The sequence below is a fragment of the Takifugu flavidus genome, chromosome 20 (genome assembly GCF_003711565.1).
Source record: "Takifugu flavidus isolate HTHZ2018 chromosome 20, ASM371156v2, whole genome shotgun sequence".
Classification (NCBI taxonomy): Eukaryota; Metazoa; Chordata; class Actinopteri; order Tetraodontiformes; family Tetraodontidae; genus Takifugu; species Takifugu flavidus.
In genome coordinates this window covers 3,064,358-3,077,186 of record NC_079539.1, presented here as the reverse complement: position 1 = coordinate 3,077,186, position 12,829 = coordinate 3,064,358, and the positions used below count along the sequence as shown (strand labels likewise).

General features: G+C 43.1%; 3 protein-coding genes across 3 annotated transcripts; 2 read left to right on the top strand and 1 right to left on the bottom strand.

Moving 5' to 3' along the window:
- Window positions 1-729: 729 nt before the first annotated feature.
- On the top strand, window positions 730-2,763 carry LOC130517443 (transmembrane protein 150C-like). Its single transcript, XM_057019327.1, has 8 exons — window positions 730-859; window positions 1,194-1,293; window positions 1,492-1,545; window positions 1,614-1,649; window positions 1,717-1,784; window positions 1,852-1,979; window positions 2,048-2,225; window positions 2,429-2,763. Exons 2-8 carry the CDS (start codon window positions 1,196-1,198, stop codon window positions 2,596-2,598), a joined length of 732 nt encoding a protein of 243 aa, XP_056875307.1. The 5' UTR covers window positions 730-859; window positions 1,194-1,195; the 3' UTR covers window positions 2,599-2,763.
- A 2,118-nt stretch (window positions 2,764-4,881) lies between these two features.
- Window positions 4,882-8,796, top strand: LOC130517442 (transmembrane protein 150C-like). The gene is made up of 8 exons (XM_057019326.1): window positions 4,882-5,029; window positions 5,373-5,472; window positions 6,809-6,862; window positions 6,931-6,966; window positions 7,034-7,101; window positions 7,169-7,296; window positions 7,367-7,544; window positions 7,750-8,796. Exons 2-8 carry the CDS (start codon window positions 5,375-5,377, stop codon window positions 7,932-7,934), a joined length of 747 nt encoding a protein of 248 aa, XP_056875306.1. The 5' UTR covers window positions 4,882-5,029; window positions 5,373-5,374; the 3' UTR covers window positions 7,935-8,796.
- Window positions 8,797-9,592: 796 nt separating this feature from the next.
- enoph1 (enolase-phosphatase 1) lies at window positions 9,593-12,815 on the bottom strand. Its single transcript, XM_057018137.1, has 6 exons — window positions 12,525-12,815; window positions 11,880-11,981; window positions 11,344-11,546; window positions 10,948-11,080; window positions 10,703-10,826; window positions 9,593-10,430 (listed from the first exon to the last, which is right to left on the bottom strand). The coding sequence occupies exons 1-6, from the start codon at window positions 12,606-12,608 to the stop codon at window positions 10,291-10,293; spliced, it is 786 nt and encodes a 261-aa protein (XP_056874117.1). The 5' UTR covers window positions 12,609-12,815; the 3' UTR covers window positions 9,593-10,290.
- Between the last annotated feature and the right edge of the window lie 14 nt (window positions 12,816-12,829).

The window sequence follows — 12,829 nt, the reverse complement described above, 5'->3', positions numbered from 1 at the left end:
ACTCATCAATCAGCTCACCTACCAGTGTATATATTCTCCAGCCTCACACTCACTCGGTGCCAGATTGTTCTTCTGCTCTCATGCGAGACTTTCCAGCGTTGTTTCCCTGCCGGATTACCTGTTACCGACCCTGCCTGTCTTCGTTCTGCCTGCCTTGCCTGTTCCCCGGACAACCTACCTGCTTTCTGCCCCTGACTACGACTTCTGCCTCAGCATCTCTGGTTCCTGTCTGCTCGCCTGGTTTAGACTTCTCGCCCGGCCCCGACTTCGCTACTGCTCGTCCCACTCCCCGAGCCTGCAACCCATAGACTTTGTGCGGGCCCAGAAGAACGGACTATTATCTGTGTTTCCTGGTCTGCCTAAGTTCCTGTTTGCCCGTGGGTTAATAAAAGTCATTACTACGGTCCAGCTTTCCAGAGTGCTGCTTTTGGGTCCTAAACTGCACCCGTCACAGTTCGAGCGGTCGGTCTCGTTTTATGTTGTCAATAAAGTCTGTTTTAGATTGACTACCTGCAATATTTTCAATAAATAGTATTTATTTAAACTGTGGGTGTTTGTCTTTTTGTTGTTGGTGTGGCTAGATGGTCTGATCGTGATAGCACGACTCCTAAAGTACAGACGGGTTGAACAAATATCACTTTTTACTTTTAGTGTTTTAGAGGCGTTTCAACACGAATCCGGTTTCTCGACACAAACAAGCAGGAGCTTGTGTGTTTATGTTTATCTTGATGGGGAGTCACACCCAAAGTGGATATTTGTCAAACTCAGCTCAGGCTAAAGTAACCAGACCCTTGTTGTTTGGAAGGAAGATTAAAGACTGGCGACAGCGACCTTCTCTTCCATCGCTGAGCATAATTGAGTGAGTAGATGATATTTATCAGCAATGGGGGGTCTCGGCAGAAGGATTTGATGATTGTACAATGTTGTCAAAGAATTGATTGAGGTTGTGCCACAGGGATCTCAAATCACCATAGCAACCAGTGCTAATGCAGACTTGGGTGGGGGGGGGGGTTGTTTTCCAGTTGTTCTATCCCTTAAAAGACACGTCCCAAATAATTCAAATAAAACTAAGGAAGAATAACCAGCCTCTCTTGTTTTACTGTCTTTTATTCAGAATTCTTCGTCACAACGTTCAGTGAGACATGCTTGACTCTTGAAAAAGGCTACATACACATATTATTTCTAACTTTCAGCCATGCAGGGTGTCAGGAGAGGGGAGATGTCCAGCTGCAGTTCGTGGGCTGCCATGCCCATCCTCTACTCAGGATCTGTTGTCACAGGACTGTGGCTGGTGTGAGTCCTGAGCACTTCTCCTGCTATCGCCTTAAAGGAACATTTCACTCTAAAGTTTGGTAACAGCAGTTCTGAGGCTTCCCAGCGCAGCCATTTAAAAAAAGACTTGAAGAAGAGGCATGGGGGGGGGGGGGGGGTTCACGACAGTTGACAGTTGTCATTCCATAAACACGTTTTCTTTTCTGTTTGTTTTAACAGTTATTTTATGGCCATTATTGATGAGCAGATTCCACCGTTGGGTTCAACCTACAGGTGAGAAATAAACAAGCGCACATTCAACATGATCCAGACTGATCTAATGCTGCGTGAACTCATGTCAGCTGCCAGAGTGAATCCTTCCTGCCCCCCTATATTAGGTAAGAAGTGATTAAATGACAGAATGGGTCCTTCAATAATGTCAGTGACACTATTCTCTGTATTCAGCATGGCAGGTAATTTTCCACCTGCCAGCTGCATCTTCAGTCAGGTCATGAACCTGGCAGGATACGGAGGTGAGACCGAGTCAGCTATTTCAACTGGATATCCGGCACTTCGACTGTCTTTTCCTCTCCTTTGCAGGAGTCGTTCTCTTCTGCTACAGATTCTTCCAGGTGAAACCCAGATTAAAGGAAGTCTGGCTGAACGTCAGCGCTCTGGTGGCCAATTGCATTAACTGCTTTGGAATTACACTTGCGGGAAACTTCCAGGTAAACAGTGCAGACAACTGACATTTACCCTTTATGACTGTATCAAATAATGACTTCCTGGTTTTTAGTATTCCGCTGAACCAACCGTACACAACATCGGTGCCTGGCTGTTGTTTGTGGTGGGATCGGTGGCCTGCTGGCTGGAGACCTGGATCACCATAAAGATAGACATCAAGAATGAAGGGATGAAGATCGGCATCATCCGTGCGTTGCTTTCCGGAGTCATAACCATCTGCATGGTGCTCTGTATCCTCTTGTTGTCATGGAAACATTGCGTGTCAGAAACTCTGAATATCATCTAATCAGCTATTTTTTTTAATCACGTGACAATCATGTGATTAAAGTCAAATACGCAGTGATCATTGATGATGTTGCATTTTTTTTAAAAACAAAGGAAACGTCATATCCACAACCTGTTTCAACTGTTTCAACCTGAACTCATGATGCAGTTACGGTCAAGGAAGTTCAGGGCGACTGCACGTCTGCGGTTCCGTTGGAGTGGGCTCTGGTGATGTTCATGTTCCTCTTTTATGGCACATTTGCAGTCGAGTTCCGACACAGTCGCTTTGAAACGACGTGCACAGACACCTGTCCATCAACCAAGGTGACCAGCTGTTGACCCAGCCAGCAATAGTCTTTATGTCTCAGGTTCCAAGGTGGTGGAGTTGTGATCTGATTTACAATAAATAAAGGTTTCAGCTGAAGGATTTTACAGCATTAAACCCAGCCTTGCAACAGAAACATAGCATACAACTCTTTTTTATGGAAAAAGTGTCGACTATTTTATTTGCTGCCATGTACCAGAAAACAAAGAAGCTCCATCTTTAACTCTTCACTATTTCTATGAAATTTCACCAAATCTCATGTAAACTGACACAAATACAGTGTTAGGTTTCCTCTCTCTAAAAAAACCTCACAACTAACTTTACCACCCACTTCTAGATACTATAAACACAAGCATCTCTACAATGAGCCCATTTTCCACGTCCAACCACGCCAATGTCCATTAATATACTGTGTCTATATGACACACATGCGTACATTTGAAAACAGGTGGTTTCTATTTAGATTTTTTTTATTTTATTTTTTAAAAAGATGCTGGCACTATATAAACAGCCAGGACCTTCTCATTTGTCCTCATATCAACACCGACTAACAGTGCTGATCATTTTGCTTGTGTTCTACCCATCAGTTGCATTATGGAAGCGTTTTTTGCTGCAGTCTCCCACAACAGAAAACTCTATTCTCCACAAATGAGAAAACTCTTTCTTATCTGTTTAAATATTTTAAAACACAGTTGATGTTACGGTTTGAGCCTTAAACAAAGGAAGGTTTTTGTGTAGAAGAATGGGGAATAGCAGTGCAAATCCAACATTCTTAGAAAGAGAGAAGAATGACGGGCAAATAATGCAGGTTATCAAACCAAAATAGATCAATCTGTTCTCTTTTCCTTCTTTCAGTTATGCAACTAAATGGTGGGAGTGAAGCAAAATAATCTAAAAAATGCATTAACTTAATGACAATAATGAAACAAACCTACGTTGTAAATCCTTCCATCTGTCACATTACACCCGAATGCTCTAGGACAAGAGAGTTACATAAAGGAGCGCAGAGGACATGGACAAAAGAGAAATGGAACGGGTCACTGTGAGATCAAGTTAGAAGAGTCCTCCCAGTCTCGCTGCGGTCTCCACGTTAAACAGGTCCCGTCGGTTTAAGTTGGTTAAAGGACGTAATGAGTTTGTAATGAGCTCTCTCATCATCGGTCAGCTCCATGTTTCCAGGCCGGACCACCACCACCACGTTCACTCCAGCTTCCTCGGCTGCTTTTGCTTCCGCAGCGACAAATGAAGGGGTGAGAACAAAATCCTAAAATCGATCCATTTCCCTGTGAGGTGAAATCAACGGAGCTTTCCTGCTCTACCTCTGACCATAGGTGATAATACCGAGTTGAAAAGATGAAGAAGATCTATGCACAACGTTAACAAATCAGCAACATTTGTATCACGTGTCATGCGGCTGTGGATCCCTTTCAATGCACGCGCTAGTTTAAAACACAGTAATTGGTCGTTCGTGTCACAGCCCCTTTTCTTCAGTTCCCTCCTGTCCCAGTACTTTTCCACTACCCTGCTCACATCACACCCTCTGATCACACACCTGCTCTCAGTCACGGATCACACACCTGCCCTCACTCATCAATCAGCTCACCTACCAGTGTATATATTCTCCAGCCTCACACTCACTCGGTGCCAGATTGTTCTTCTGCTCTCATGCAAGACTTTCCAGCGTTGTTTCCCTGCCGGATTACCCGTTACCGACCCTGCCTGTCTTCGTTCTGCCTGCCTTGCCTGTTCCCCGGACAACCTACCTGCTTTCTGCCCCTGACTACGACTTCTGCCTCAGCATCTCTGGTTCCTGTCTGCTCGCCTGGTTTAGACTTCTCCGCCCGGCCCCGACTTCGCTACTGCTCGTCCCACTCCCCGAGCCTGCAACCCATAGACTTTGTGCGGGCCCAGAAGAACGGACTATTATCTGTGTTTCCTGGTCTGCCTAAGTTCCTGTTTGCCCGTGGGTTAATAAAAGTCATTACTACGGTCCAGCTTTCCAGAGTGCTGCTTTTGGGTCCTAAACTGCACCCGTCGCAGTTCGAGCGGTCGGTCTCGTTTTATGTTGTCAATAAAGTCTGTTTTAGATTGACTACCTGCAATATTTTCAATAAATAGTATTTATTTAAACTCTGGGTGTTTGTCTTTTTGTTGGTGGTGTGGCTAGATGGTCTGATCGTGATAACACGACTCCTAAAGTACAGACGGGTTGAACAAATATCACTTTTTACTTTTAGTGTTTTAGAGGCGTTTCAACACGAAACCGGTTTCTCGACACAAACAAGCAGGAGCTTGTGTGTTTATGTTTATCTTGAGGGGGAGTCACACCCAAAGTGGATATTTGTCAAACTCAGCTCAGGCTAAAGTAACCAGACCCTTGTTGTTTGGAAGGAAGATTAAAGACTGGCGACAGCGACCTTCTCTTCCATCGCTGAGCATAATTGAGTGAGTAGATGGTATTTATCAGCAATGGGGGGTCTCGGCAGAAGGATTTGATGATTGTACAATGTTGTCAAAGAATTGATTGAGGTTGTGCCACAGGGATCTCAAATCACCATAGCAACCAGTGCTAATGCAGAATTGGGTGGGGGGGGGGGGGGGGGGGGGTGTTTTCCAGTTGTTCTATCCCTTAAAAGACACGTCCCAAATAATTCAAATAAAACTAAGGAAGAATAACCAGCCTCTCTTGTTTTACTGTCTTTTATTCAGAATTCTTCGTCACAACGTTCAGTGAGACATGCTTGACTCTTGAAAAAGGCTACATACACATATTATTTCTAACTTTCAGCCATGCAGGGTGTCAGGAGAGGGGAGATGTCCAGCTGCAGTTCGTGGGCTGCCATGCCCATCCTCTACTCAGGATCTGTTGTCACAGGACTGTGGCTGGTGTGAGTCCTGAGCACTTCTCCTGCTATCGCCTTAAAGCAGGGGTGGGGAACCTTTTTCATATCGAGGGCCATTTCAATTTTTATAAAGTCCTCCGAGGGCCATACTATTATGAACACATACCTAGGGATGCAAAAAAAAAGACAAAAAAAGTCTATAACCACTGTGTTACTAAGTCTCATGATTACAGCATTTGAGTTTGAATTATTTATTTAGCACACATGCATATAAAATCACCAAAAAATAGAATAAAATGACAAACAAGTAAAATATGTTTTCATGATCATACATAACAATAAAAAAAGAGGTGCAGAGTTGAGGCAAGAGACCCATAAGGGCCTGTTCGAGGCCTCTACTCACAAAAACTGCAATATAACAAGATAATCAAGAAAATAAATGAAAAGCAAGAAAGATAAAGACAATAATAATAACAACTAGAAAGCACTCGGAGAGCGCAGACCTCCGCCAAGCGCAACAATTCCTGGCATATTGTGATTTCCACCATAAATATTAGTCCCACATATACTTTGACTACATATTTAGATTCCTTGACCATAAAAAACATACCGATAGCCACTGGAATCATAACAATATATGTCCTAGTTCAATAGTTATTCACGAAAACAATTCACGCTTTGAAACAATTTTACTTTGTCTGGCGCGAGCGCCTCAGCGGCGGCTACGAGGCACGTTCACGAACTCTCCTTCGGCGTGAGGTTTCAGCTTCGTGGCTATTAATTCACTCACCACAAACCTTGCACGCGTAATATTCTCTCTGTCGGTACATGGTCGTGTGAAAGCTGCTTGTTGAGCTTCCAAACTCTGAGGAAGAGCATTAATTTTATCCAAACTCATCTGTCCTTGTCAATCAGTCCAGCCCACTACGTACATCACATGCTGTGTTCACTGACCCTGACTTTGACTCGGACATAACATAACCGTCTATTTCATCTCAGAAAACGGGAAAATATTTCCTCTTGTTATGAAAGAAATTTCAGGATACGAAAGGCAAAAATACGCTACCGCTGCTACTCGCAGCTCGCGGAGTTTAGCGAACGGTCCCACTGTATAAGTGCACATATAAAATATAAAAATCTTATTGCGTTGCGGGCCGGTAGAAATGGTCTCGTAGGCCGTATACGGCCCGGAGGCCGGGGGTTCCCCACCCCTGCCTTAAAGGAACATTTCACTCTAAAGTTTGGTAACAGCAGTTCTGAGGCTTCCCAGCGCAGCCATTTAAAAAAAGACTTGAAGAAGAGGCATGGGGGGGGGGGGGGTTCACGACAGTTGACAGTTGTCATTCCATAAACACGTTTTCTTTTCTGTTTGTTTTAACAGTTATTTTATGGCCATTATTGATGAGCAAATTGCACCGTTCGGTTCAACCTACAGGTGAGAAATAAACAAGTGCACATTCAACATGATCCAGACTGATCTAATGCTGCGTGATCTCATGTCAGCTGCCAGAATCAATTCTTCCAGCCCCCCTATATTAGGTAAGAAGTGATTAAATGACAGAATGGGTCCTTCAATAATGTCAGTGACACTATTCTCTGTATTCAGCATGGCAGGTAATTATCCACCTGCCAGCTGCATCTTGGGTCAGGTCATGAACCTGGCAGGATACGGAGGTGAGACCGAGTCAGCTATTTCAACTGGATATCCAGCACTTCGACTGTCTTTTCCTCTCCTTTGCAGGAGTCGTTCTCTTCTGCTACAGATTCTTCCAGGTGAAACCCAGATTAAAGGAAGTCTGGCTGAACGTCAGCGCTCTGGTGGCCAATTGCATTAACTGCTTTGGAATGACGCTTGCGGGAAACTTCCAGGTAAACAGTGCAGACAACTGACATTTACCCTTTATGACTGTGTATCAAATAATGACTTCCTGGTTTTTAGTATGCCGCTGATCCAACCATACACAACATCGGTGCCTGGCTGTCGTTTGTGGTGGGATCGGTGGCCTGCTGGCTGGAGACCTGGATCACCATAAAGATAGACATCAAGAATGAAGGGATGAAGATCGGCATCATCCGTGCGTTGCTTTCCGGAGTCATAACCATCGGCATGGTGCTCTGTATCCTCTTGTTGTCATGGAAACATTACATGTCAGAAACTCTGAATATCATCTAATCAGCTATTTTTTTTAATCACGTGACAATCATGTGATTAAAGTCAAATACGCAGTGATCATTGATGATGTTGCATTTTTTTTTAAAAAACAAAGGAAACGTCATATCCACAACCTGTTTCAACTGTTTCAACCTGAACTCATGATGCAGTTACGGTCCTGGATGCTCAGGGCGACTGCACGTCTGCGGTTCCGTTGGAGTGGGCTCCGGTGATGCTCATGTTCCTCTTTTATGGCACATTTGCAGTCGAGTTCCGACACAGTCGCTTTGAAACGACGTGCACAGACACCTGTCCATCAACCAAGGTGACCAGCTGTCGGCCCAGCCAGCAATAGTCTTTATGTCTCAGGTTCCAAGGTGGTGGAGTTGTGATCTGATTTACAATAAATAAAGGTTTCAGCTGAAGGATTTTACAGCATTAAACCCAGCCTTGCAACAGAAACATAGCATACAACTCTTTTTTAAGGAAAAAGTGTCGACTATTTTATTTGCTGCCATGTACCAGAAAACAAAGAAGCTCCGTCTTTAACTCTTCACTATTTCTATGAAATTTCACCAAATCTCATGTAAATTGACACAAATACAGTGTTAGGTTTCCTCTCTCTAAAAAAACCTCACAACTAACTTTACCACCCACTTCTAGATACTATAAACACAAGCATCTCTACTATGAGCCCATTTTCCACGTCCAACCACGCCAATGTCCATTAATATACTGTGTCTATATGACACACATGCGTACATTTGAAAACAGGTTGTTTCTATTTAGATTTTATAAAAATAAAAAAAAAAGATGCTGGCACTATATAAACAGCCAGGACCTTCTCATTTGTCCTCATATCAACACCGACTAACAGTGCTGATCATTTTGCTTGTGTTCTACCCATCAGTTGCATTATGGAAGCGTTTTTTGCTGCAGTCTCCCACAACAACAGAAAACTCTATTCTCCACAAATGAGAAAACTCTTTCTTATCTGTTTAAATATTTTAAAACACAGTTGATGTTACGGTTTGAGCCTTAAACAAAGGAAGGTTTTTGTGTAGAAGAATGGGGAATAGCAGTGCAAATCCAACATTCTTAGAAAGAGAGAAGAATGACGGGCAAATAATGCAGGTTATCAAACCAAAATAGATCAATCTGTTCTCTTCTCCTTCTTTCAGTTATGCAACTAAATGGTGGGAGTGAAGCAAAATAATCTAAAAAATGCATTAACTTAATGACAATAATGAAACAAATCTAAGTTGTAAATCCTTCCATCTGTCACATTACACCTGAATGCTCTATATTTTGATGCCGCGTAGGGATATGAGACTCAAGTATCGACGCTGTGTGACGAGGATGCGCATTGATACAGGAAGTCAGGAGTCTGTACTCGAGTCTCTCCAGGAGAGGACGGTATCGTTCAAACAGGCTCAAAGCTCATTCACATCGTTACACTTTTCCCACCACGCACGGCTGGAGGCCCTGAACGTCCTGCAGGACCTCAGGATGGAGCGCCCGATTAGTGAGTGTCAGTTCGTGATCTGCCTAAAGGGGGCGCCAACATTCCAGTTTATAACGTGTGTGAAGCCTTGAAAACACTATATAAATACCCCAAGTTGTTTGTTTTTTTTTACATTTTCTGGAGTGGTAAATGGTTCCATTAGTGTTTGCTGTCAGATGTCTGGTTTCTGCAGATCTTCTGTAGTCGCTTTGTTGGCATATGAAGACGTTGTGGAGGAAGTCTTTCTCCAGGGGAAGTGCAGCAAAGAACATGCTTACAACATGATCAACATGCTTACAGGAAAAATCAGTAAGCATGTGAGAAGCTGCAAACGAGTGAAAGACTCGACTGGAGTCTGATTGAGATTAGTCGTTTTTCAAATTGATTTCAAAATAAGTCGGAATGTATGAAATGTAACTGCTGCGTTTTAGAGAAGGAACCTGTCAGATACAGAGACCTACCTGGTTTTATGTTTAGAAAATAACATTCAGACTGAGAACAGACCATCATGGGTGTGAAACAAGGCATTTATTGGGAGCAACATTTCAAATTATCGTTCCTGAATAAACATTTACACACAAAACCCCAATTTGGCAATTCTTACTTTAAGTTTCCAGCACCAAAATTACAGTTGAACAAACCAGGATGGCACATTTAAACAGACACCCGACACCGGTAAAACTAATTAACACATTTTAAAGAGTCTGAAATGCAAACTTTCTATGGCTAAACTTTAGTTCTACTTTTTAAAACACTGCAACGTGTGTTTGTGTGCGTAGAGAGAGAACAATGTATAATGGAAAATGTTTACAAAATGACATTTTACACTCACAAATGTGGATCTGGGAAGTTCATATTAACACTGGCCTGGCTACAAAGGGGCATCCAAATACAGAAAACTGGGAGGTAAAGAAAAATGACGGATCAAGTGCCTCCGCAGTTCCCAAGGTCATTCAGGGTCATTTTCCATTTGAGTCCCTCTGAACTGTTAATATGACATGTGTCTGGGAAATCTGAACAGATGAGCTGCAACAGCCAATCTGGCGGATGTTGCAAGAGGAGCACCTCCTGGTCTGTCAGTGCAGGGAAAATCTAGGACAAGAGAGTTACATAAAGGAGCGCAGAGGACGTGGACAAAAGAGAAATGGAACGGGTCACTGTGAGATCAAGTTAGAAGAGTCCTCCCAGTCTCGCTGCGGTCTCCACGTTAAACAGGTCCCGTCGGTTTAAGTTGGTTAAAGGACGTAATGAGTTTGTAATGAGCTCTCTCATCATCGGTCAGCTCCATGTTTCCAGGCCGGACCACCACCACCACGTTCACTCCAGCTTCCTCGGCTGCTTTTGCTTCTGCAGCGACAAATGAAGGGGTGAGAACAAAATCCTAAAATCGATCCATTTCCCTGTGAGGTGAAATCAACGGAGCTTTCCTGCTCTACCTCTGACCATAGGTGATAATACCGAGTTGAAAAGATGAAGAAGATCTATGCACAACGTTAACAAATCAGCAACATTTGTATCACATGTCATGCGGCTGTGGATCCCTTTCAATGCACGCGCTAGTTTAAAACACAGTAATTGGTCGTTACAGGAAACGGAGCGGGAATGTTTGTCATATTTACCCCGGGTGACGTCTGTTAAGAACGTAATTTCTTCAGGCCGACAGCCGATCCTCTCTGCAATCCTCTCGTAGCTTTTGCCTTCCACTTTAGCTCCTAAAGTGGTGTCAAAGTGCCCGTCGAATAACTGAAACGGAAAAAAGAAAAGTCTCATCAGCGAAAGCAAACTGTGGCCAAGACTTTAGAAATGCAACGAGCAAAAAAACCCAAAAAAAACGGAGTTTGGCAGATTACTGATAAATACTTGCATCTAAAACATCTCCTTCAACAGAGAATCCAAACAGCAGTTTCTGAGCCTCCACGCTTCCAGAGGAGTAGATATACACTTTCAGTCCCAGTTCTTTCCACCTTCGGATAGATGGGATCACATCCTGGTAAATCCTGTTTGCACCAAGATGACAGTGGATTCAAATGGTTATTGTTTCAGCCCCGTTTTAATGACAAAATTACCTCCTAATGACCTATGCAGATAGTTATATTTAAGGAGAGAAACCTAAACTTTATATGCAGTTTTAAATAAATTTCAAATAGCTTGGATGCATGCAGTTTCCATGCATCTGAACCTTCTGAGCAGTTGGGATTTTACTTCAAACTAAGGAGAGCATCTGTGTTGCATAATAAAAGAAATTGATTAATGTACTTACTCGCCTTTGATTGTCCCAGAAGCATAGGCTGACCTCCACATGTGGCCCTGAAGCTGTTTCAGTGCTGTTGACTTCCTGTCTGCTGCCATCTGCCACAGCACATTATCCACTATTTCCCTAATGGCTTTCTCCTCATCTGTATGAACCGTCTGGTCCACAGTGTGGACAGGACATGAACGATTATGCTTAATGTCCTCTTCAAGCTGCCATAATGGAAGACAGTATATTTTGTGTTACCTTTGTCAAAACAACATCAGCGATGAGGCACCTGCCAATAGCATCTTGTACATAACAGGAAGCTGGGATTAATAATTTAAACAGAAGCCATTACAAGCTGAGGCAATATTCCATCCCCTACTTCAGCTCTTGATGATTTTTAAGATTTTTTTTTTTTTTACATGAAGCGAAAAGAGGAGAAATGATTAATGAATGACAATCACTCACAGACATTCAACACAAGTCTTCCTGCTTCCAACTGAAGTTACTGTGAAATGTTGCACTTCTGTGCTCATTTAAATGGAAACTAAAGGCCTCACCTGTTTCTTTAGGAGTTGAACATCTTGCTTACACTCATCTTCCTCCCAGTGGTTGGATAAGTAATCCTCAAGATGTTCCCTGATGTATGGAAACAAGACATCCTAGGAAATGACAGAGCAGGCATTCATAGCTGCTTCCGGACAGGTACAGAAACAGAAAATGCTCATGTATTCATCCTACATTATAAGGACGATAGAGCCTGTAAGCTCATGTATTAATAGGATAGTTACACAATATTTATTTTTACTGTGTCGTGTATCAGGCGTACTTTTGGCGTCAGTAATCAGTAGCATTAGGGCACAAACGTGCACAGAAACCTTACTTACAGTGGGAAATATTAAGCATGTTTTTTCCGACATTTCCCATAGTCATTTAAACGCGCCATATAGTGATCCTGTCGGGGAGGGGGGGGTCCATAATCGATTGAATAAAATAATATAGGGATGAATCAACACACCATACAAAAAGGATACAAAAGCACGGGGAAAAAGCAGTGTTACAATTGGACATGACTGCAGGGAACCACAACAATCAAACAACGCTGCTCCGGGGCAAAAGGCTATTGTTAGCATAGCTCGTGCTTAAGCATTACAGTTAAAAAATAAGACTAAACAACTGCCGATCGGAGGACTATTGTGACTTACCTTTACAAACGTGATTGGCGTCGTTGTCCCTTCAATGTCCAGCAATACTGCACTGGTAGAAGCAGGAATGAAAACGGTGGCCATTTTTAGAAGTCAGGGAGAGATGGTTAGCTGACGTTAGCTTACTTAGCAACAACGCCGCTGGAAAGCCAATCACAGCTTCTTTCTGGCTGACGCCCCTAACCAGCTCGGTACAACAAATAGAATCCAAACCGTAAGAAACGCTCTAACGGGACACTGGGCCGATGACTAGCGGGCTATCCTTATTGTCATCTCGCAGCTAACACAGATTCACATCACCGTTG